The sequence below is a fragment of the Cucurbita pepo genome, chromosome LG17, assembly GCF_002806865.2.
Source record: "Cucurbita pepo subsp. pepo cultivar mu-cu-16 chromosome LG17, ASM280686v2, whole genome shotgun sequence".
In the NCBI taxonomy this organism is placed as follows: domain Eukaryota; kingdom Viridiplantae; phylum Streptophyta; class Magnoliopsida; order Cucurbitales; family Cucurbitaceae; genus Cucurbita; species Cucurbita pepo.
Genome location: NC_036654.1, coordinates 4451836 through 4477042, shown reverse-complemented (window position 1 = coordinate 4477042; position 25207 = coordinate 4451836). Strand labels below are relative to the sequence as shown.

At 34.2% G+C, this 25207-nt stretch overlaps 4 protein-coding genes across 9 annotated transcripts; 2 read left to right on the top strand and 2 right to left on the bottom strand.

Annotated features, from left to right (window-relative positions):
- Positions 1 to 9: 9 nt before the first annotated feature.
- Positions 10 to 1263, bottom strand: LOC111778812. The gene has a single exon (XM_023658787.1). The coding sequence runs from the start codon at positions 891 to 893 to the stop codon at positions 312 to 314; it is 582 nt and encodes a 193-aa protein (XP_023514555.1). The 5' UTR covers positions 894 to 1263; the 3' UTR covers positions 10 to 311.
- Positions 1264 to 5047: 3784 nt separating this feature from the next.
- On the top strand, positions 5048 to 5674 carry LOC111778773. Its single transcript, XM_023658748.1, has one exon. The coding sequence runs from the start codon at positions 5048 to 5050 to the stop codon at positions 5672 to 5674; it is 627 nt and encodes a 208-aa protein (XP_023514516.1).
- Positions 5675 to 14340: 8666 nt separating this feature from the next.
- LOC111778531 (casein kinase 1-like protein HD16) lies at positions 14341 to 20807 on the top strand. Of its 5 annotated transcripts, XM_023658427.1 has the most exons (18): positions 14341 to 14491; positions 14637 to 15176; positions 16554 to 16685; positions 16776 to 16849; positions 16935 to 17004; positions 17120 to 17175; positions 17251 to 17322; positions 17466 to 17560; positions 17641 to 17704; positions 17815 to 17944; positions 18068 to 18286; positions 19099 to 19241; positions 19415 to 19589; positions 19771 to 19861; positions 19943 to 20100; positions 20185 to 20373; positions 20454 to 20516; positions 20600 to 20807. In XM_023658427.1, exons 2-17 carry the CDS (start codon positions 14760 to 14762, stop codon positions 20511 to 20513), a joined length of 2145 nt encoding a protein of 714 aa, XP_023514195.1. In that variant the 5' UTR covers positions 14341 to 14491; positions 14637 to 14759; the 3' UTR covers positions 20514 to 20516; positions 20600 to 20807. The 5 variants fall into 5 exon arrangements, with proteins under 5 accessions (XP_023514195.1, XP_023514196.1, XP_023514192.1 ...); XM_023658428.1 differs by lacking the exon at positions 20600 to 20807 and having other exon boundaries at positions 19111 to 19241; positions 20454 to 20537; XM_023658424.1 differs by lacking the exon at positions 20600 to 20807 and having other exon boundaries at positions 20454 to 20537.
- LOC111778532 (protein SAWADEE HOMEODOMAIN HOMOLOG 1-like) lies at positions 20385 to 25048 on the bottom strand. 2 transcript variants are annotated; one of them, XR_002812559.1, is made up of 11 exons: positions 24873 to 25048; positions 24494 to 24579; positions 24362 to 24407; positions 24056 to 24284; positions 23235 to 23295; positions 22220 to 22271; positions 21899 to 22042; positions 21565 to 21684; positions 21230 to 21449; positions 20868 to 21046; positions 20385 to 20484 (listed from the first exon to the last, which is right to left on the bottom strand). XR_002812559.1 is itself a non-coding variant. In XM_023658429.1 (9 exons), exons 1-9 carry the CDS (start codon positions 24945 to 24947, stop codon positions 21387 to 21389), a joined length of 876 nt encoding a protein of 291 aa, XP_023514197.1. In that variant the 5' UTR covers positions 24948 to 25048; the 3' UTR covers positions 21078 to 21386. The 2 variants fall into 2 exon arrangements, 1 of the variants encoding a protein (XP_023514197.1); XM_023658429.1 differs by lacking the exons at positions 20385 to 20484; positions 20868 to 21046 and having other exon boundaries at positions 21078 to 21449.
- Positions 25049 to 25207: the final 159 nt, after the last annotated feature.

The window sequence follows — 25207 nt, the reverse complement described above, 5'->3', positions numbered from 1 at the left end:
AAAGCTTCATATCCATACATGCTGTTCATACCACTACTTTGCTTGTAAAGCAGCCCGTCATCATTGACACTGAACTACAAGCTTACCAACTTGTTAAGGATTAGCACATGATAATACAAATACCAAATTTTAGGTACCTTTTTACAGAAGAGAAAAAACCCATGAAAGGGCAGCAAAAATATTAGATACCCACCTAGAAAAAAAATGACCTTTCGAACGAGTCGATTAAACTAGGTGTTGAAGAAGACTCAAATGACATTAATGGAAGTCAAAAGTGCAGCTAAAGTGGCTAATCTCAGGCAAAATATGGATTAGTTTTGCAGTTTGAGATTGCTAATATCCTCTGATCTAGTGATGGCTGGAATACAGCTTGAGCTCCTAGCAATCCCACCTTTCTTTGGAGCTGCAGCTTTGTCTCTAGGACTCAAAGACTTAGCCCTAAAGCCTCCTCTCCCATCCATTCTACTCTTCTTCAACATCTCTCTCATTGCCTCAGCCTGAAACAAAACTGGATAAGCCCTCCCCAGTTTGTTAAACCTTGCACAGGCGCTCATGTGCGCGTTCAATGCTGCCTCTTTGCTCCCTCCATGCTTCTCGACCTCCCCTTCCACAGCCTCGGCACAGAGCCCGCAAATCCACTTCCCAAGAAACTTGTCTCGCATTTGATCAATGTACTCTTGAGTGTACTCCTCGCACATTCCACAACACTCACACCGTGCATCCTCGATCTCTGATATCGGTGGAAGCGTTCCTTGTGTGGTTTCTGATGTTATCGTTAACTCCTTCAATTCCATTGATATGTCGGAGATTGTTCTTTGGAGGGCATTGGATGAAAGCCTTGGTGGTTTGGAGAAGTTGTTGCTCCTTGACATTGCCTCTCCATGTGGTGCCATTTTTGTTGAAGAAGAACAAGAAATGCTTGGTCTTTCAAGAACTTGAATTCAGTTTCTGGGTGAAACGAGGATAATGTAATGGTTGTAGAAGTTAAGTGAGAGATTTTGGTGTTATTTATAATAGTTGGGAGTATGGAGGAAAGAAGTTTCTGTGGATGAAAGGAGACTCACATGACACTTATCAAAGTTAACGTGAAGAGTCATGAACATGCACAAATCTTCCAGAGATTGATGCCTGGTTGCTTGCCTTTTTGTTGTTTTAAAATAAATTTATATGGCTGCAATTCCACGATGAACGCTCTCGTCTTTTCGATTTATTATGATATTGTCTATTTTCAGAACCGTTCATACTGTTGAAGATATTGTCTTTTATCGTTTCTACATTTTGTAATCGAGAACTTTCTTACTGTTCCATTGTACAATACAATATCGAATTAATTGCTCTCGAACAATCTTTCGATATATTATGTCAACGAAGAATCGTTAATTTTATTATAATATATTTGCATGTAAATAGAAAAAAAAAATGCATATTATTGATTTTCACTAAAAGTTTACCTTTTCTTTCTACTTAACTGTCACAAGCCTCATCTCTTTATGTCATGTTTTCACTATGATGTTTTGCTTTTTGGAATTAGTTGATGAATTAATGCAAAGTTGCTACTTATTTTACACATTTTTTAAAAAATTAATTAAATTTAATCCATATCTATGTAATTTATTATACACCAATTTTGACTTTCAAATTTTTGTTATCTTATCATTTTTCTAAAAATATTAATAAATCGGTCATGTCTATTTTAATTTAAAAAGTTTGCGTATAATGTAACTATACATCTCATTAACTCGATTAGTACTGATATTATCTAAAAGTTATGTCATAATTTGATTAAAAGGACAATCTCAGACATTCAGTAATAAAAACGTTAAAGTTTACAAAATCAACTATATAGATATAAAAATTACAAAATTTTCAAAACTGGGTAATGAAAGTATATTTAGTAGATAGTGGTTGCACATGAATCTCAAACTCGGTTCGATACAATCCACAATGGTATGATATTGTCCAGTTTGAGCATAAGCTCTCATCATCATCTAACACCTCCCCTTAATTGAAGTTCAACTAAGTTTACGACATGGCTCTGATACCATGTTAGATGAACACGATTCTCCACAATGGTATGATATTGTTCACTTTGAGCATAAGTTCTCATGGTTTTGCTTTCGGCTTCCCAAAAGGTCTCGTTCCAATGGAGATAGTATTTCTTGATTATAAATCCATGATCATTCTCTAAATTAGCCGACGTGGGACTTTCATCATCTAACACATATATCACTTTAATGATAGTATAGATTTGTTATTTAATATTTTTTTATAAGGCTAACAACAATTATTAACCTATTTTTCACAAATTTATAAATTAAAAAACGTTTATTACTCAGAAATATTGTCAGTTTCAAAGGGGAAAAAGGAGGAGGTTTAGAGGTCACGAGCCAGCAGTCAGGAGCCACACAGAGACGCCATATCTGAAAAGCTTCATCTTTTCCAGTTTCCATCACCATTATTAATGACCATACAAAAACAAGCACACACCAACACACACACACACACACTGCAAAATATCTTCAAAGGGTTTCAACTTCAGTTCTCAGGTATCACGAAAAGCCAAACGAAGCTGTTATTAAATGATTACCAAAAGGAACTGTCTACGCATTAAATGAGAGAAGATGAACAAAAAAAGGTGGCTTTTTTTCAAGTGGGTTTGAGCCGAACGAGGCCTACCAGGACTGCATAGCCTTTAGCCAAGTGGGTTTTGCATTTGGTAGTGATTGGCCTTGGAGTTTGATATTTTTGGCTTGCCTTTCTATGCTTTTGCTACCACTAACTTAAAAGAGATATTGAACTTATACATGTACGAGAGTGCATGGGGATCATATCCTTGTTCATTCTTTTTAGAAAAGTGCAAAATAAGGGTGTCCAATTTCGAGTTTAGGTACGAGTTTCTTGAGAATCGAGTAGAAGGAACAGACAAAATCAACCACCATGGTTAATTAAGGAGAAGATCATGGAAAAGTATGAAATAAGAGTGTCGAATTTCGATTTGCCTTTTGGGTGTTATTTTTTCTCCTTCGGTCGAGGATTTCTCGTTTTGAATCCAAGTCGGCGGTAGGAGTGTTAACAATATTAAGGATCGTTGGGAAAGAAGTTCCAGATTGACTAATTAAGAAGAATATCATGAGTTTATAAGTAAGGAGGTTAAACTCAAACGGGACAATATTATACCACTGTAGAATCGAGTTCTTGCATAAAATTATTATCTATTTATTTATTTTATAGCAAATCCGCATATGAAAGAAAATGGAGCGGTTGTTGTTGCTTTTTGCTTACATTACCATGTAACACCCATTTCAATTTCTCAAATCTTGTTTTCAAAACTCTCTCTGCCCCCGTTTTCTAAAACTTTCTTCTTGAATTAGGGCCAGAGAATCGAGCATACGTCGCTTGGTCGTAAGCGACGCAAGAACGAATAGGCTTAACTCACTTACGGCCAAGCAAGAACAAATAGGCTTAACTCACTCACTTGTTGGTGGGAATGAGTGCTGCACAATTGCAATCGCTAGTCCGCTGCCATCAAAGTGATATTGTGACAAGTGGGAAGAGATTCCAAAACAACGATTTTTTTTATGTAGTTTGGTCCAAAGAAGTGCCCAGCCCACGGCCCAATTAAATGATGTCATTATTCACGTTGAAGGCCCATATTGAAAGCCCACTAAACTTACTATTGGGCTTGAATGCTAGTCACGGATCAAAATTAAATTTTTATTGGGCTTTATACATCCCATCACGGCCCATAACTTTTATAAAAGCTGAACCGCCTCCTTTTTTCTTCCTCCAGATATTACTGAAACTAGCGGCTCCATCGAGATTTGATCACATGCTCTATCTTTCTAATCACACCGTCCAGCCTGGCTAAAAGACACGTGTTTATTTTTATTTTAAAAAACTATTCAAAATTATAATTAAGTTGCAACGTGTCAGAAGTTACATTTGCAACAAAAATACAACAATTATACAAATTACTTACGAAACACACGTGTCAAATGGTTATATTTACTTGGTCTTTATTACTTAAAAAAAACATTATCTCTATTTTTTAAATTAAATTAATAAAAACATCCTTAAAAACTTTTAATATTTTGTTTAAAACTTATTCCTCAAATTTCAAATCGCTTAAAAATAAACGTTTGAATCTTCAAAATTATATTGAGTACTCCGTTTCAAAAATACCCACGAAATATCAAAATTAAGGGTGTTTTTCTTATGTTTCCAAACGACAACAATACAGAGTGCTGCTTCACCTCTAATCATCCTTGCAGCATTCTCACTGGGGCTCACCTTTTTTGTCTGGGTGCACGCACGAAAGTCTCATCATGGGCATCCTTTTCATTTTCAAATACATCCTTTTTTGTTTTCCTCTGTTTTGAGTGAAGGATCGTCAACCCTCAACCAACTAAAATATTTCTTCATCAATTCCTCTCACCTCTATCACAATAAGGCAGAGCTAACCTAATCAATTACTCTCACCTCTATCACAACAAGGTAGAGCTAACTCAACATTCTACTTTTCTTTAAAAGGCCAGCCCATTCGACGAAAGCCATCTTATACCCTCTAAGTTAAATTGTGCATAGATGCATTTAAGCTGGGAATAAAACTTTTAAAAGTTTAGAATTTTCAAAATAAAATATCAACTATTTTAGAGTATTTTTATTAATTAATTAATTTATTTATTAAATATTAGCTTATAATTGGATATATACATTTATTTTGGTCCATAAAAATTAATATTAATTTAGATAAAGTAATAAGATAAAAATAAGAGGCGATAGCATATTATAAAATGGTTAGCTGAAAGTCCAATAATTAATGAATAAAATAATAATAATACTATACCGTACACCCAACACAAAGCTTTCTTAACCCATACACCCTCCGCTACCCCTTTAAATACCCTGTTTCCGCTTCCCTTCTTCGTGTGTTGGAAAAAAACAGCTCCCATTTCTTCTCTCTCCCGAAAAAACCCTCCAAAACTCAAGAAATCCACCAAAACCCTTCAAAATTACAGACCCAAAAATGGAAAATAACCTCCCCATAATGGCCAAAAAGGTCTGGAATTTGGTTCGTGTCGCTTATTTCCTTCTCCGTAAAGGCATCTCCAAGAGCAAGCTCATGCTCGACCTCAATCTCATGACCAAGCGCGGCAAACTCGCCGGCAAAGCCATCAGCAACCTCATGTTCCACCACCACTACCACGCCGCCGCCGCCGCCTCCCCTTCCTCCTCCTCTCCTCCTACCTCCACTGGTCAACTCCCCTTCCCTATCGGCGCCGACGAATACGAATTCAGCTGCAGCAATAGCCCAGCCTTCCCTGCCTTCCACGTCGGCAAGCGCCGTCGTAACCAAAACCACAATCCCTTCTTCGCGTGTGCTCACGCGCCTGACACACTCGACGATGACGCAGCTGCAGTTAATGCCGTTAATGCCGTTGTCGAGATTCTGAATAACCACACCGGCGCGTCCTCGACACCACCAATCCCAGCCTCCCCTGCTCTCCCCGGATTTGGCCGGACTCCGAGGAGAGTCCGTCAGCTTAGGATAACCGACTCGCCGTTTCCTCTACAAGACGCTAACGCCGATCCGTTAGTTGACAAAGCGGCCGATGAATTCATCAGCCGGTTTTACAAGGAGCTCAGGCTCCAAAAAACCGCCGACGAGAACTGAACTCCGGCGCCGGTCTGAAGCTGATAATTATATATATATATATATATATATATATATATATAATCCTTTTAGCTACGTGGCATTGTTGTTGTCTTGAATTATAAGAAAAATGGAAAAATAAAGTTCTGAGTGTATTTTGTTTATGAAAAAAAAAAAAAAAAATTGAAATATTAAATTATTAATTATTTTTCATATTATAATTATTCGATTCGATTCCACATTCATGTAAATTCAAAGTATCTCCTAATTATGATGAGAAAATCCAACGACTTAAGTACAATTTTAAGTACAAATTCCTTATCTTTTTTATATTTTAATTATTGAACATGAACAGAACAATAAACATATGATTATTTTTTTAATTTTAAAATTTTGAAATAATTTATTTTTTCCCAAAAACAATTATAAAAAATGAAATTAGAAGTACAAAATATCTAGCAAAATGGATAACCCAATGTACGTTAATTATATAATTATATTTATTTCAATTTTTTATATGTACTGTTGTGTTCTTAGGCGTAGATTTAAATATGACGTCTTTTCTTTATTTTATGACGCAATATCTTTTTAATATATTAAATTACAAATTAAATATTTTGTGTTAATTTGAGATTTTAACGGTGGAATTCATCTTTACTATCTTCAGATCTGACCCAAAATCTTTTTTATTTTATTTTTATAAAATATTAAAGTTAGAAATTAAAAAATAATAATAAATTGGTCCAAGTTGCATAAAATAAATAAAAAAAATGGGAATTAATTGGTATAAATGTATGGGGAATCCGACGTGGAAAATGATTAAAAAAAAAAAAATTAAGGCGTTTGGGAGGGGGGAAAAGTGACTTTTACAGCCTTAACACCACAGCTCCCACTAAGAAGCGAACAGTGGAAGGATCCCACCATCTTAAAGCTTTGATCCAATATAAGCCTTATTACTTAGCTGGCCCCCTCTAATTTTTTTAAAAAATATTCTATCTTTTTTTTGCTCCCTTTTTTTCCTTTTTGCTTTTGTTTTCACTCTCTTGTTTATGTAAAGCCATGACATGCCAAGAGATTTCATTTGTATTCTAATGGGATTTGTTGTGGCCTTTATGTTTCTCTCTTTCGCTAAGTTTTACGTCCGTTTAATCACGTATTAGACAATTCAAAAACTTAGGTTTGGTTTTCCATTGCTCTCGTGTGCGGTTTAGCTTGACACTCAAATTCGCCATTTCAGTCCTTATGTCCTCCGACATTTCACATACCATTTGAACGATCTCATTTTGGGCATTGTCTGGGCAACAGAGTTCATAAGGGTGTGAAAACCTCTCTTTCGTAGATGTGTTTTAAAAATTGACTGTGATATGTAACGGGTCAAAGCGGATAATATGTGCAAGCGGTAGGTTTGAACTGTTTCACTCACTCAAAACCACCTGTGGTCTTGTTTAGGGTTTGATTAGACCCACGATATTTTATTTAATTAGGTGTGGTATTTAATGCTTTTAGAATGATTAAAAGTTATTTTAGGACATGTAACATTATTTTTATAAATTTTTTGAGTAAATTAATGTTAGTTTGAGTGAATAAATGGTTCCAAGGGATTGAATTATTGTTAAAAAAAAAAAAGGTTGCATAAAAAGAGAAAATTTGATAGGGGGACTATGAATATCGTACCATTATTGTGTACTGTTCAATGTTGGAGCGTGATAAAGTAACCGGNTTTTTTTTTTTTTTTTTTTTTTTTTTTTTTTTTTTTTTTTTTTTTTTTTTTTCACTTTTGATTCAACCAAATTCATTAAATTATTGCTATAATTATTAATCAAATATTTCCTTTTTTTGTTTTAATGTAGAATTGTTGTGTTTTTAGTACAAACTTTGGTGCCTGCTATATTTGTTAATTTTTATATTTTATATTTTGAAAACTAAAATTTAATTATTCTTGGACAGTGACGTTCACGAATGATAACATCTGATTGTCTCGATATTCTCTTGCATCCACTGTGGCACGATCGCGTTACCTACTCATCACTTTTAAGAGCGAAAACTATTAGACCAACACGGATTAGTATACTTTGACCTCACTCACATGTTTTTTAGAAAACTTTAAAGGAGTTCACTCAACATACGATTGTTTCAAATTAAACGTCAAATTTCTTGTATTTTATACCTATATTGTCATTATTTAATTATTTATGTAGAGAAAAATAATAATAGAGAAGATAAATCTATTGTTTTAAAAATGATAGTATAAACTAAAAATTAAAAAATTAAAAAAAAAAATTATGAATTAAAACATATCGAAAATTTAAAGACCCAAACTAAATAAAATTGAAACACTAAATTTATTTAAACTGAAAAATAAATATTGTATATTAAATTAAATATGGTGTGACATGATAACGTCAATATGATGTAAAATTCCTTTCTTATCGTGTCTCGATAAACGGGAGATTTTGATGTCGTTTTGATTTTTGAATCAGCTCATTTTTCAGAAAGCTAAAGAAAACACTGTTGTAATGCCAAAAGCCATTTTAGGTAAAAGCATAGAAGCATGGGACACGTGTCGCATTTTTAACTAAGTATTTGATTGTTTTTCTTTTTACATGTAACGCTATGTGTGGCAGCCGCAATTTATTATATGATTTAATTTGATTTTATAATATATAGTTTTTCTTGGCCATAATTACTAAGGGTAGGCATGTGGAGAGGTCACACGGCTGGTTGGCATTTCGTGTGGGATTTGGTTAATTTTTTTTTTTTTCAATTAAGAGATTTGATTAATGGCAATAATCACTCTCAAACTCTCATATTATTATTAATTTTAAATAAAAATAATTGTGGATTAGTTTAATGCAATCCGTAATTTCACTATTTTTAATTTAGATTTGGTAATTTTCAATTTAATTTTATTTCTAATATTTAAAATTTAAAATTTATAAGATTTTAATTAATATTAATAAAAGAAAAATCAGATATCCAATGATCCAACGTGAAATAAAAACTTGAGTTGGATTGTGAATCAAAGCAAAGTCACGAGAGCTTATGCTCAAAGTGGACAATATCATACCATTGTGGAGAGTCGTGTTCGTCTAACATGGTATCAGAGTCATGCCTTAAACTTAGTCCTGTCAATAGATTGGTAAATCCTCAAATATCGAACAAAAAACTCCAAAAGAAAAGGAACCAAGCCTCCTCGAAGGCAGTAAAAAATGATTTAAGACTTCAAACGAGTCAAGCCTCGATTAAGAGGAGGCGCGCTTTGTTCGAGGGGAGATGTTGGATGATGAAAGTCCCACATCGGCTAATTTAGGAAATGATCATGGGTTTGCACAAATGCTTCTTTTACTATATTTTCCAAGTCTCCATACAAATACAACATATAAGGCTTTATATAACCTAAAAAATGAAACTATTAAAGGTATTCCAAAAGTTGTAACATTCATACTTTATGACCATAATTAGCCATTATGTAAATGTAACGAAATTACATAAAAAGTTTTAAAATACAATAACTCTAAATTACTCTAAATTGTAACCCACCCACAATTTACAACAATCAAACTTCATTCTTCTTCAATGTAGCATGAATTGAAACATGTTTTTGATAATTTTGACAACATTCTCTTCACATCTTCATTAAAGTATATTGTATGATTGATGTCTCTTGGTTCATATCAGGAATACTATCGAATTGTTTAGTCACTATTACAATCAGTTTATACTCCATATCTAGCTTGTTTGAATTTTTTTTAAATTTATTTATTATATATTAAAGTAATTTTATTTTAATTCAATAGAAACTCAATAATTTACCAAATATAAAATAATATATTAGATATAAAATTAAAATTTTAAGAAACCATCCTACAAAATTAATTCATTTATTACAAAATTTAGATTAATATAGACTTTTTTGCCTCCATAATTTATTATAAATAAATTAATAATTAAACACATAAAATAGGCACAACAATTTAATAATAAAAAGTACATAATTTAATCCAAAAATAAACCAAATGAGAAAAGCAGTCGCCATGGCAGGTTCCTCGAAGTTCCTAAAGTATGGAGATATATATATATATATATATATACAATTAATATTATTTAAATAATATTAAAAGTAATAATATAATAATAATAATAAATGATAGATGGCGTCTGGAGAGCCGGGAGACTTGCCTCCGAAGGAATTCGAAAGCATGCATTTTTGGGGAGTCTAAACCTAAATCCAATAAATAATAATAATAAATAAATAAATAAATAAATAAAAAAAAAGGTGCGTCCCAAAACAACCCCACAAGTTTGAACCGATTGATTAAAATCCAACTCTTCATTTATGCAATGCCCTAATGATTTTCAACTTTACTTGAGAAATCAAAATTGGTTGACAAAACACCACTTTCAACTTTGAATATTCTTTTTAACATATAGTCTATTGTCACGTCACGTAAATTAGTTCAAATATGCATAAATTAAATCAAACTTTAGAATTATTGAAATTATGGTATCATAAAAGAAATTAAAAGCTACTTTAATATTTTGGCACATGATATAATTTCATGTTTTCTCAATGTTCTATTCATTTCGTTTGTCATTTTTGTATAGGAATGATTAAATTCTTTTGGAAAAGTATTAGATTGCAAAAAATAAAAAAATAAAAAATAATAATAAAAATTTGTGTGTAAAAGAATGAATAGCGTTAGTTATTCGATATATGTTAAAGATTCTATTTAATTCGAAGTATCATGTTTCGTGGGGATCCACCTCAAATGAGGTAGAGAATCTCTGTTTAAATGATAAATAAGATGTGAAATATTAAGTTGTTTATTGATTTTCTTTTTGTTTTTATAAACTAATTATTGAATTTATTGTAATGAAAAATTATCTATTTTTTTAAAAAATGAATATATTTTTTAAAAAAATATTAAAAAATGAAAAAAATTCCAATACATAATCCGATTCTCGTGAATTCACGGCAGAAGTTGTCTGTCTAACTTGGATAATCTCCTTCTTTAATTTTATGAGTAGTTGTGTTAAAAACTTTTTTTAAAAGCTTAAGAGCATTAATGTTACTCCCATGATCCCACCCCACGGTGGTACTAATAGTTTTGTCCATATACTAATGTTAAGGTTATATTTAAATTTTTTTAAAAAAAATTTAAAGGTGTTTTAATTTTTTTTAAACAATTTAGAAGAATATTAATAAAACTTTCGAAATTTGAATACAATTTTTTTAAAATCTTCGAAAATTCAAAGATATTTTTTAAACACTTTCAAACGTATTTCCGAAATAAGATATTAATAATTTTCATTTAAAATGAGATAAAATGCAAAGCTCACCAGTATTTTTTATTAATTAGTTTACCTTTACCTTTTAAAAATTCATGAGTATTATCTTGATTTTCTTTTAAAGTTTTAAAAAAATTTAAAGGTATTATTAAAATAATAATATTGCGATAAATAAAGATTAGGGATATTTTGATGAATTTAACGTATTTTTCCCTCTCCTCTATGGTTAAGTAAGTGAGCTAATGGCGCGAGGGTTGGTTCCAATAGCGTAAAAAGGTAAGGTAAAGAAAACAAGGTGCGCGGCCCCAACGTTGCGGCAGTCGGAGGAAAACCATGAGCTTGGCATTGCGACTTCCTCTGGCTCACCTCAAATGGAAAACTGCCAAAATTTTAAAGCCAAGTGTTTCTTCCTTTTTGTAAAGCCTCTAATTTTTCATTAATGCAACCACCTTGCCTTTCTACTTTTCCCCATCTACCCACTAACTCATAAAGCTTTGTTTTCATTCTTTACCTAATTCAAACCTTACTTTCAAAACAACACTTCCCCCCCCCCCTAATAACCCCTAATATTAATTATCGTTACGTAATCGAACATAAAGGTGTTCATATACCTCCATAACTCGATCAATTCAAATGATAAGAATTGAGTTAGGTTAAATTTTTTTTAAGTTGGGTTTAATTTTTTTTTTATAGCTGACAAATTGATTCACTTTTGAGGTTGACATTGTTTTTGTGGGATACCTAAAAATAAGGTTACAATCCAACACTACTCTACTTTCATAAAGATTAATGCTTATAACTAATGATAGTGATGGGTTGTTGCTTGTAAATGTTTTATGTTTGACTTTTATGAGATTTTAGTTATTAATATAAAGTTAATAGGATTTTAAAAATAATTATATATATATATATATATAAAAAACCCCTCAACAAATCCAATCGAAAAATAGAGGGTTGCTTCGATTACCAATACAACTAACCTGAAATTCTACTGGCATTCTCCTAATCGTAGATACCCGTTGGTTTTTGAGGTTGACTTTTGTGTGAACCACCACAATGTTTGATGACCAAATAGTTTTTTTGTTTTTAGATTTTAAAAATTAAGCATATAAATAATATTTCAAATACAAAATTTAAAATAAAAACAAAATGTTTTAACTAATTAATTACTCTGAACATTCAAAACTCATTTATTTTCTATTAATCTTTTGATTCTTTGTGAGACCCGAATAAAAAATAAGTACATGCATGAATCGATACCACATCATATAAGAGCAATTTTAAGAATGGGATGACCAAAAAGGCTTAAAAGAATTAAAAATTACTTCATATACTAACAAATGTATACCTTTATTTTCGGGTGACTCCATTATAGAAATTTCAAAATTAAATATATTTTGTTTGAAACATTCTATGTCGGGTGACCTCGTGAAAATTTTCTTATGAGTGAGGATAAAATATGTTGAAATGACTCGTGTTGGTTTGTGGGGATCATTTTCAATCTTAAAAGCGATAAATTATTAAGTATTGTATTAAACGTGAGTCGTGACATTCTCTCATACATTTAACGGTATATAATTATGAACCTTATTATTTAAGTTTCACCCCGAGTAGGTGATCTTGATTTAGACTTCGAATCTCCTTTTCTTCGTATGCGAACTAAACAAATACAAAAGGGTTTGACAAGTTGGCTAAGCATAATGGACTTTGGTAAGCTAAAATGTCAAACCTACTTTGCTGTTTCTTTCGAGACTTCAAAAACCATACTTTCCATAATTCAGTAATTGCCTTTTTATTATTATTAATTATTATTATTTTTCTTTCTAGAAACATATTAAAAGCCCATTTTAGAAATTAATTCTAGAAAATCATAATTAATGGTAGAAATATTAGTTTTTTAATCTAAAAATTACTTTACAAAATAGTCCTTCATATTTTAGTAAATTCTTAAAGTTAACCCTTAATATATTAAAAGTCACCCCAAAAATGTTTTGTAGATGGGAAATTAATATATATTAAATTAACTTTTATTAATATATTTAGATATTGACGTGTTTAAATGACAGCGCCAAATTTGTTAATAAAAAATAATTTCATACATAAAAAATAAAGTTGAAATTTTTTAAGAATTAGGGACCATTTAGCAATATTAGCATAATTATAATTTACAAAAAAACGAAGGATATTTTATTATTTTCTTCCCCTTTGATTTTCTTTTTTAATAATAATAAAAATAAAAAATAAAATAAAGATTTACAAGCACAATTTGAACAAGAAACGTCCAGCTGCCTGTCATTTCACCTTTTCTCTTTTCCTTGGAAGAAAAATAACCAAGAATTTTATTTTATTTTCCTTTTTCTTTTTATTTAAAAGCCTCAGCTTTGTTTTGTTTTTTTTTTTTTTGGCCACTTTAAATGATTTTTTTAATGTAATAATCATTTTTTTTAATTTAATTATTAAATTTGGCGTGCGTAAAAATCAGGGAATAAAATACGCGTATTAAAAACGTACGCAATTTATTTATTTTATTTATGAGCGACATGTCGGCCCCAGACCAAGCAATTAGTCTTGTTGCTACTAAAGTACGGCCACAACACAAATGTTATTTTAAATAAATAAATAAAACACTATTTATTTGTTTGTTTAATGTAATTTCAATTGACACCGACATTTTTGTGTCTAGATATTATCATATACCATCATATATCATGTGTGGTAACATTTTTTTAAATAATATTTTCTCCTATTTTACTAATCAAAATATTATATTTTAAAAATCATTTCATTTATGTATTGATTAATTAAGGGATTAGTATTTTATTATTATTTTAAATGTTGCTTATTTTACATTTAGCAATTTCGGGTTACGGGTGGACACTAGGTAGTGTGCTAGCGAGGACAATAGGCTTCGAAGAGGGTGGATTGTTAGATCCCACATTGATTGGAGCGAAAACGCTGGACTGCGAGATTCTACATTGATTTGAGAGAGTAACGAAACATTTTTTTATATCAGAGTGTAGAAACCTCCTTCTACTAGACGCGGTAGGCTTGGACTTTTACCAAATAAGCTATTTCAGACATAAAATTTTAATTTTAATGTGATTATCTATAATTATCATCATTATTATTCCGTTTTAGCAAATACCATTATAACAAAAATTAATTTGAATTAATGTTATAAATTATATAATTATAGGGTCTAATTGCGGTTACGTACGCAAAATAACTCGGCCCATCCGGCAAGGTAACTGGATTGACTTTCAAAAATTTGAGATGGGCCGGATCATGATGAAATTTGTACTTCGGCCCAAAATGATATATTGGGCCGCGCTTCGGATTGGGCCAGACCCGATTCAAAAATAAACTGACATGTTGTACGGCTTCCACCACTTCGCAGACACTCGAACCCTCCTCCCTCAGTGTCACCGTCGGTATTTCTCTCTCTCTCTCTCTCTCTCCTCTCTTCCCGCGCTGAAATCACCTTGATAACGAAATTTCTCAGCGGCGATTAACGGCTTGGCGTTTCGTTTGATATTTCTCCCTGTTCTGGTCGGTCAGTTGAATTAGCACATTCCTCTGATTTTTATTTATTTATTTATTTGTTTATTGTATTTCTCTCTCTACGGCTCTTTTTCTGTTCCTTTCAAATCGGCGTTCTAGGGTTGCAAATTTGTCTGTTTTTAATTGATCGCAGTTGAGTTCGGTGAGGTGTGGTTGGAGGAGTAAACTAGGGATTTGGCGTTCTTGTTGATTTATGAGCGGAATTTTGGTATCTATTTGGGGTTTTGAGGGGAGGATGATTCTTGAACGATGAACGATGCCGCTACTGCGTAGCGGAGTGCGCAGGGGACGGGCAAAGCAGCAGAAAGACGTGTTGTGTCCGATCGAGCCGGAAGGGGAGGCCATTGCGACGAGGACAAGGAGAAGGAGCAAGGCAGCGGCGGCGGTGGAAGTGTTGCCTAATATCAACGAGAAGCGGTTGCAAGAAGGAAGCAATCAGCAGCCGCCACCGGTTAATGATACGGTAGCTGCTGCTGTAGCGAATCCGGAAGAGCATCGAGTGCCGAAGGGAGGTTTTGAGTTTGGAGTTGGAGAGGTAGGAGGCGCTGCTGGTGGAGCCAAGAAGGAAGAAATAGGGGATAAGAAAATGGATGATCACGACAGTGGAGCAGGAAGCAATGATAAAGCTCACGCTGTTGAAGAGGAGGGAAGCACAGCACCGCTTCCCGAAAAGGTTAGTTCTTACACAGCTGCAACAGTCGATAAAAATACGGACTATTACATCTTTTGCTGCATGCATCGATTTGCATATCTCGTAGTATGATGGGTGTAGGACTATGTACTGGAATAAATATTCAAATGGGTAACGTTGTAAATTTCGCTCAATTTGGGAGTCATATTCTTGTCGAATTGAGAGTTTGTTTTATGAAGTCTTGTGATAATAGATTCTCTGGTGAAGATATTTCTAGACAATGCTTGGTGGAAATAGTCGTCTCTCTATTTGATCAGAACCAGTTTATGTGTCGGTCCCTTGAATGGTTATTAATGGAATCACAGAATTTATACGCGTTGTTTTAGAGCCCCCAGAGTGGAGTTCTGGCAGCTTCTTAATGCAATTGCGTTATTCCTACCATTAGGCTTTTCTGAATCCTAAATAGCCTTTAAGAATTACGGAAGTTGAGGTCACCATCATTTCATTTGGTGCTGGATTATTAAGATAATTTATGCAGGAAGCAACAATACAGTGTAGCTTGATTAGTCTAGGTGCTTTTCTTATTTTGATTTTGTAGTGTAGCTTGTTATTCATTTCTTTAGCAAGGTTGTGAATAACCACATCTAGGTTGTATTGTATTGAAGCTTTTTGAACATTAATAAAATGAACTTTTAGGGAAATTTCCTTCATGAAATTTCACTTCCCTTGACAATAGATTTGGCCTAATTCATCTTAGTTTCACCTAAAATCACCACTTGAGTTTGGTATCAGATACCTTGTATTTATTAGAAAGGAATATTAAGAATAAACGGTAGTTGGATAAAGTTTGCAGACAAGTATTTTATTGATACATTTTGATAGATGTACGGTATGCCAATCCCGTTCTGTTTGCTCATCTCATGATCATGTCCTTAGTTACTGATAATGATGAATGTGGTCGTTTGGTAGCTGCATTATTTCTTTAGCCCTCTTGAGTTTTCTTAAAGTGGATATACCACACAACTTTCCCTTTAGTCATTAGCAATCGTGGTGCCTATGTATTGTTTTGAACAATAATGTACATTTTTCATCTACATCTTCGTTGTTTGAACATTACTATTTTGTGGACTTGAGAAATAATAAAAATGTTTAAATTTTGCATGTCCTGTTACATTCTTATGTTATTTTTTACTCTGCAAGGCAGTTTTCTAGCTTCTTGTAGGATATGCTATGGTTTATTAGCTTTGTAATTTTAAATATATAGTTTTTAGTAAATTCTTTTGGTTGAATGGTGTAGCAATAGTTGGCCGATGTCAAATTTCACGATCTCTGTTTTTTTAGAAAACGTTTTTTTTATGAGTAGTAGTACTTCGTTCATTGCTACTCCATTATAATTCTCTTCCCTTAAAAATCATGCAGATTCAGGTGGGTGGTTCCCCGCTCTATAGGATAGATAGAAAGCTGGGTAAGGGTGGATTTGGACAGGTTTATGTTGGACGGAGAGTCACCACTGTTAATACGAATGAGAGAACTGGCCCTGGTGCTGTGGAGGTAAACATCAGAATAATTTCGATTCACACATAAGTTCCCCCTCCTATCTCTCTCCCCAAATATTACATTGAACAAAATTTCTGATGTCAGGTGGCTTTGAAATTTGAGCATAGAAGTAGCAAGGGATGTAATTATGGACCACCTTATGAGTGGCAAGTTTACAAGTGAGTGGCCATCACATCTCTCCAGTCTCTTCATCCAATTCTCTATTTTCTTTTGGTGAATCTTATACTATTTCAATCTCTACAGTACTCTTGGTGGTAGTCATGGTGTACCTCGGGTGCATTTCAAGGGGAGACAAGGCGACTACTATATTATGGTATGTTCTCATCTGTTTCTCTCTGGTTTTCATTTTGGGCACATCTTCATTGATTTGAAAACCATTCTTTCCTTGTCTTTCACGTCACTTACATTAGATGCTTTTAATCTTTTAGGTTATGGATATGCTGGGGCCAAGCTTATGGGATGTCTGGAATAATAATGCCCATACGTGAGTTAGAAAGAAACTTTTCTGAATGTACATTTGAACCTTGTTTTATTACTTAAATTCTTTTTCTTGTTTCAGCATGTCTGTTGAAATGGTTGCATGCATTGCAATTGAAGCAATATCCATTTTGGAAAAGGTGCATTCTCGCGGGTAAGGGTTCGGTTGGGGAGCCATTTAGATATTTTATTTGTTTTATTGTCTGAGTGAGCTTGTAAAAATGGCACCTTATCTCACTTACCCAAATCTGGTTTCTATTTAAAGAAGTCCTAATTTACAATCATTTCGTCTGTTAGGTACATTCATGGCGATGTCAAACCTGAAAATTTTCTGCTTGGTCCTTCAGGGTCCCCGGATGAGAAAAAGTTGTTTTTGGTTGATCTTGGATTAGGTATGTTGTGTCTTGCATCTTTTTTCATTTAGTATTTATTTTGTAGCACGTTTCACTATACTTTTTCTTATTGTTGCCAGCAACTAGATGGCGTGATAGCTCTGGCCAGCATGTTGAGTATGATCAGAGACCTGATGTATTCAGGTACACCTTTATTCTGTTTTTATTCTATGTTTCTTTTCAATCCTGAAGTTTTCGCATTCAATCACTGTTTGTATTGATGGTCTTGGTTCATTTGTGTTCTGCTTTGACAGAGGAACAGTGCGCTATGCTAGTGTACATGCTCATTTGGGTAGGACTGGTAGCCGCAGAGATGACCTAGAATCTCTTGCATATACACTAATTTTCCTTCTTCGTGGCCGGCTGCCATGGCAAGGATATCAGGTTGACCCTTTATCAAGTTGATGAGTAGTTTCTTATCTCCTGCATATAATTTTCTTTACAATGATGTTTCTCTCTTTAAAAAAAATAAAATAAAACAAGACTTAATCATGATGATGGTTACAGGGAGAGAACAAAGGATTCCTTGTTTGCAAAAAGAAGATGGCTACTTCTCCGGAGACTTTATGTTGCTTCTGTCCGCAGCCCTTCAAACAGTTTGTTGAATATGTGGTGAACTTGAAGTTTGATGAAGAACCTAATTATGCAAAATATATTTCACTTTTTGATGGAATCATTGGTCCAAATCCTGAAATCAGGCCGATAAATACAGATGGCGCTCAAAAGGTATGGTTAGAAGGCACATAAATTTCATGATTTCCCCAACTTCCATGACTTAAGCACAGATATAGATATGTGATACGGATATGACAGGACATAGACATAGTGCATATATGTGTGCATGCATAGTTAAGACATAAGGTTGAGGACATTTGTTTTTTGTTATTTATTTAATATACATACTACATATGTGTGCATGCATAGTTAGACATATCGGGCAATATCTAACCTCAATTATGTCTTTATTATTATTATTATTATTATTTTGCTTACATAGTGTGATATTGCTCTGGTGGTGGGAGAAAAACTGTCTTCAATTAAACTGATTTACTGTCCTCAATTAAAAGTAATTAACAAGATATTAAGGGAAAAAAAATCCAATATATGGTGATTTTGGTACTATGGTCTATTAAACACACAGGTTTGGGTGTGATGATAAGGACCTTTAATCTTTCTAAGTTAGTGCTTCATCTCCTTATCCTTCGTTTAGGTTCTTTCTTTATCATTTAGGGTTTTAATACGATCGGTTGGACCATTTTTTATAGCAAGTCATTCTTTCTTCCTCAGGAGTGTTCAAAATGTATCTCGAATGTGTCCTAGCGTGTCCAAAAAGGATGAAATCAACTAAAAAGCGCTTTTTATTTCATGTGCTGGACACATGTCCAATGCTTGTCTGAACGTATCCATGTTTGACGTGTCTGACACCAATACTTCCCAAAATTTTATTTGTGCCTGTGCTCATAGTTCATGAACCATGATTATCTAGATACATTTAGGGTGTGGAAGGATCTATCTTACTGAATCTCCATCTTCTGAAGCTCATTTGTCAGGTGGGGCATAAGCGAGGCAGATTGACTTTGGAGGAAGAAGACGACGAACAACCAAAGAAGAAGGTTCGTATGGGCATGCCTGCAACACAATGGATCAGTGTCTACAATGCACGACGGCCTATGAAGCAAAGGTATTCATGCAGGAACTGATAGATTGTGCATCAAACCTCCCGTTTCCTTCCGGGTTGCTACATTATTTTGAAATGTTAAAATATTGTGTGGTTGCCGATCCATATCGATGCTTAGCTCGTATAACAGTCGATGTATCTAACTGTTTGAAATGATGTATTATTTTGATACTTAGGTATCACTACAATGTAGCTGATGCAAGGCTTTGTCAGCATATCGAGAAAGGGAATGAAGATGGCTTGTTTATAAGTAGTGTGGCCTCATGTCAAAATTTATGGGCCTTAATCATGGATGCTGGCACTGGGTTTTCATCACAAGTCTATGAGCTTTCTCCTTATTTTCTTCACAAGGTAAATTTCTTTTTCCCAGATGGCAGTAATATTTCTGACCAGCATCAACTCGTTTTTATCTTTTACTCTCTCTGACCTTTATTAGTCCAAAATCAATGCCCCCGTAATTGGAATGTAACAAAAAAAAAAAAGAAAAAAAAAAAGAAGTTAATTATTGATTACTTGGTTGGTGTGTTTGAAGGAATGGATAATGGAGCAATGGGAGAAGAACTATTACATCACAGCAGTAGCTGGAGTCATTAATGGGAGCTCATTGGTTGTAATGTCTAAGGGTCAGTTTTGAATTAATTATAAGAATGATACCATTTTTTAAATTTTATTTATGTTGCTGAATCTCAATTTACCGATTCCAGGCACCCAGTACTTACAACAGTCGTACAAAGTCAGTGATTCGTTTCCTTTCAAATGGATTAATAAAAAGTGGAAAGAGGGATTCTACGTAACAGCCATGGCCACCTCGGGAAGTAGGTGGGGCGTTGTTATGTCCCGTGGTGCAGGATTCTCAGATCAGGTCATCTTTTATATAGCGTCGTGAAAAATAGTATCATCTAACCCTGGCCATCACAGAACTGACGATTCTTAAATTTTATTTTAGGTGGTAGAATTGGATTTCTTGTACCCTAGCGAAGGTATTCATCGTCGATGGGACTGTGGGTATCGAATCACAGCAACTGCAGCAACCAGTGACCAGGCAGCCCTTGTTCTTAGCGTGCCAAGGCGAAAACCTGCAGACGAAACACAAGAGACTCTCCGGACATCTGCATTTCCAAGCACCCATGTCAAGGTATTGAACTTTTAATCCACGTTTCAATGACACTGTGCCCATTGTTGTTAAAATATCTAAATCTTTCATCTCTACTGCAGGAGAAATGGGCAAAGAACCTTTATATTGCATCTGTATGTTATGGAAGAACAGTTTCGTGAGCTTCTGTATCTTCTCTAACAAAGNAGAACCTTTATATTGCATCTGTATGTTATGGAAGAACAGTTTCGTGAGCTTCTGTATCTTCTCTAAAAAAAAAAAAAAAAAAAAAAGAAGGCACACGTAGAGAGACCTTGGCATTGTGGGGGTATCCAAGCATAGAATAACTCTTGATAACCTAGTTCGAATTAAAATGTAATTAAGTAGATACTATCTGTTAGGTTGTTGGTGAACTATGCCATTTATAGAAAAATTTGCCCCATTGTTAATGATAATTTAAGCCTATTAGCATAATCTTTCTCCTGTTATCCCATTATTTATGTGCTCACTGGATTGACAAGTAAGAAATAAAGTACCTCTTTGAAAATTTGATCCTTGTTGGGCCCACTCTTGTTCTCTTCAATTTAAGCTGCCCATTGTTGGATCACCATTTTCTCAAATGACAACATATCCCTTCAAGTGCAGGTTACATAATAATCAAGTTAAAATATACTTAGCTTTTGAGGTTTCCGTCTGCTACACCAAATTCATGAATCTGATTCAATTAAACATAAAATTAAAATTTGTGTCAATTATATCAATCATTTCCTAAAAAACATTGAATGTTGTGGAGCGGAACTATAAACATAAAAGTTAAAATCTATTAGATGCTTAAGACCAAATAAATAGACAAATTATAAAATCCATGATTAAACTTGCAATTTAACCTAATAATTACCAAATGAGGGAGTGTTCTCAATTCCTCAAGGGAGGCATGGACAGGTCACTTGCGACAGGTCACTTGCGAGCTGACGCATATGCAAATTACTTTTTCAAACAAAATCTTTTAAATGTACTTTTTTCCGAGGAAAGTAGATTCGAGCATTTCATTAACATTAAAGTTGGTCTGAGTTGTACGCTGATGGCCTGCAGCACAGCCTCCCCAAATGCACTTTTTCCTAAGCAAAGAAGGCATCATTAGAATTTGGAGTATTAGTTTCATGCAAGTTAGAGAAAGGTCTAAAATTGGGTTGCTCGCATAGTTACTGTGACAGTTCTTGTCGTAGTACATACCTCGTAGTGATCATGTTCGTAGCGTACAACGAATATGCATCGGCAACCTCCAGTATCATGCAGTCTCCTCTGGATTTCCACAACATATGCATCGAAGTAGAGAGCATGATCTTGTCCTTCCTGTAAATAAGGCATACAATCTGAGGGTAAGATAACATGATACGAGAACATTTATCAGCACTTAGGACTGCTTTCCCACTTTCTATTATAAACATTATAGTTTAGTATGAAACATTACCGATAACTAATAAGACTATTTTGGAGGTTGAACATTTGCGCATCCCCTCAATAAAAACACAGTTTTGGAAGGAGCAAACTAGAACATTGAAATTACCCGGTAACATAACACAAGATCTCCAACTTTTACTCTGTGACATTCTGAAGATTCTAAAGGTATGGACCGTTCACGCACTCCTCTTGCCACGTTCACCCACTCATCCTCATCCTTTCCGAAGCCAGTATATCGAACTCTAGCATCCTGTGAAGTTTCAGATCCTGAGGGCTTTTAGCTTCAAAGTTAAAAGATCTGCTAACTTTTTTCTAGGGTTTACGACAATAAAGCACTGAAAGTGGAAAATTATCAAGTATTCTGTGTAATTTTGCAGTCTACATCGACTGTCCAGAGAAGTATATGATTCATGTGGGAAAATCTTACCAGTTCTCCATGGTAATTAACTCTGTAAGTAAGGAATGAGGCAACGTCATACCTAAGGAATCAAAAGAAACATTAGTAAGACTCTTCAATTCCACAGCAAAGATCATGGAGCCTTAAACAAAACTGTTTTAGCCAGTAAGAGTGCTTGGTAAAAGCAGAGTAAAGTGCTTCTTCAAGCATCAATGGGTTTACTGCAAACCATTAAGTTGGAACTTGAATAGACATGTCTTTAATTAAATATTCCCACAAGATAATGACATATTAGCCCATAATCATGCTATATACCATATATCAACAATAGTAAATACATGTCAACAATGATACTGACTGAACGTATTGCAAGATAACTGAACATAAACATTGTGAGATAGTAGAAGCAGGAAATAGTGCTAGAGATTTTATGGTATGGACAATATAACCCCTAACAGTGACCATGAAACATGTTTACGTTAGCATTAAGATAAAGATTCGAGTATAAAAGCTCTATCTGTAGATAATGCTAGTTAAAATATTATTATTAACACTTGTATTGAAGTTGGCATGTAAATACCAGTACGGTCAACTTTCAACTACTAAGAACGTTGTTCTAATTCCATGGGGCTCAGTAATCTACATACTGACTTTTGCAATGCGTTCTTACAGGATCTGAAATGAATGGCAATATTCGGCACATCATTATCAAGTTCAAGAGTGTGAAAAGTGCTGAATGACTGCAAGTAATAGATGCTGGGAAGTTAGCATCATTTGTTTAGAGATTTGTCTTCCACTATTTTTCCCAAGTGTGAAATGAAAATAAACTCAAGGCACTTGTATAATGCTAGGATTATGGTAGCAAACCCAAGACACTACATCTGATTAGAAAGCATTATCATCTACCTAATGTATTCCAATGGATTCAAGGTGTTAATTACAGCTTATAATCCATGAAAACGTGCTTGTATGAATATGAGCATATGATTCCATCATAGATAATGCACGTGTAGCAGTTTTGTATTCCGCTCTAAATTTTTCTCACCATGCATTGTCTCTTGACGAAAAGGCTTCAAATGCCAATTCTGAAAGATCAGTTGCCTTGCCTGCATAAATTTTCATGTGAAGATGTTACAAAAAGTTAATAGTTCAAAATGGAACCGGACAGATTTCAAGTTTACCAACACTCATATGAGGGAAAATTACTACAGAACTGCAAATTATAGTTGGCCAAAGCTCAAATTATGCAAAGGAAAAACTGCAGTTTTCAGATCAAAGTGCATGCTATGATTTGAACTTGGACTTTCAGATCCAACCTCGATACCATCATTTAAGAAAGGGTCGATCACAGGATTGTGGCATCAACACGGCAGAGTTGGCTTTGTCGACGAGAAATCCCAAGTTTGTTGTTCTACATCAATACTATAAGCAGCAGAATGCAGAAATACTAGAAATTCTCGGTAATGCAAGTAGCACTAACCAAAATTACAGCGATCCCCGCTTGTCTGCTAAGCGTAGACTAACATGCAGTCGGAACGATGATTTGTAAGTTTTAAGTTTCATAACCAACGGATTTTTCCTCTTAAAATCTCTTGTAAAAGGCTTGATAGTCTAAGCACAAAGAAATTACCAATCATTGTGCATGCAGCAACTAGAATAATTCTGTGCACGAATGAGTTATCAATTACTGTGCAGACCTTCCCTTTCCCAGTCTACTGTCGTGCAAGAAAAGTAACGAAAACCAAGCCAGAAGATAGAAACAACGCATACATCAATAACCGCAGCAATTGCTTGCTACATTGACATTACAGATAAGAATTTCAGATAGCATTTCTAAATTCGGGAAGGCAGAGGTGCGGAAATTACCTTTGAATTCAGGAAAACTATCAGGTGGTTCAGATGCAGGTATGTCAGTTAAAAAAGCACTATCCGAATGATAAAGCAAAAGTTTCGGCGGCGGGGTCGGAGGCGGAGAAGACAGTGGAGGTGGAGGTGGAGGTGGAGGAGGAGGTGGAGGTGGAGGGCGAGCTTTTTTGCTACTACTAGTACTACTACTTCGCGATTCCTTTTTCCGATTCTCAAACCAGCTTTGCACCTAGGGCACATAAGAACTACAAAAAATCAGTAAAACAACGAACAAAGTAGAAAGTGGATAAGAGAAAAATCAAAGACCTGTTCCGCAGTGACGGGAGATTTTTCAGCGCGCCATGGGGAGCAACTGCAAGAAAGAAGCAGCATGAAAAGAAAGACACGACGATCGATTGCACAAATACTGGTTCGAAGAAGCAATCACAGCTCTATTACCTGAAATGAAGAGCGACGTCTTGGAAAAACTGTTGACCAAGTGTTTGATCTCCAGATTCCCTTAAGATACTGTCCATCTCCACAATCTGAAAAATTAACGACACAACGAAATAGAAAGCAAAATCGAAATCGGTAATCTCAAATCAGAAAATGCTGAACCGAATTTCTGCGCATAACTCGAACAGTGAAGCTAAACTCGGAAGCATTGATTGAAAGAAATGAATTCGAGCTTAACATAGTAAGAATACAAAATCGAAACCGGTAATCTCAAATCAGAAAATGCTGAAAGGAATTTCTGCGCATAAGTCGAACAGTGAAGCTAAACTCGGAAGCATTGATTGAAAGACATGAATTCGAGCTTAACATAATAAGAACTTACCTCAGCAAGTGTGAATTCGAATACAGAATCATCTAAATCGGTTGACGAATTTCTGAACTCCATCGGCAAAAGCATGAGAGATCATGCAGAGCGGAAAGAGACGAAGCGATTAGAAGTTCGAACTGAGAACTGTGCTTCTTGAACTTGGACTTCCCTCCCCCGCTGAGGGCAAAAAAAAAAAAAAAAAAANAAAAAAAAAAAAAAAAAAAAAAAAAAAAAAAAAAAAAAAAAACCTCCGTGCTTTAACTTCAATTTCAATTTAGTTTTTAAATAAAATAAAATTACAGTTTTGTATTCAAGTCCATTTACTATTAAAAAAAAAAAAAAAAAAAAAA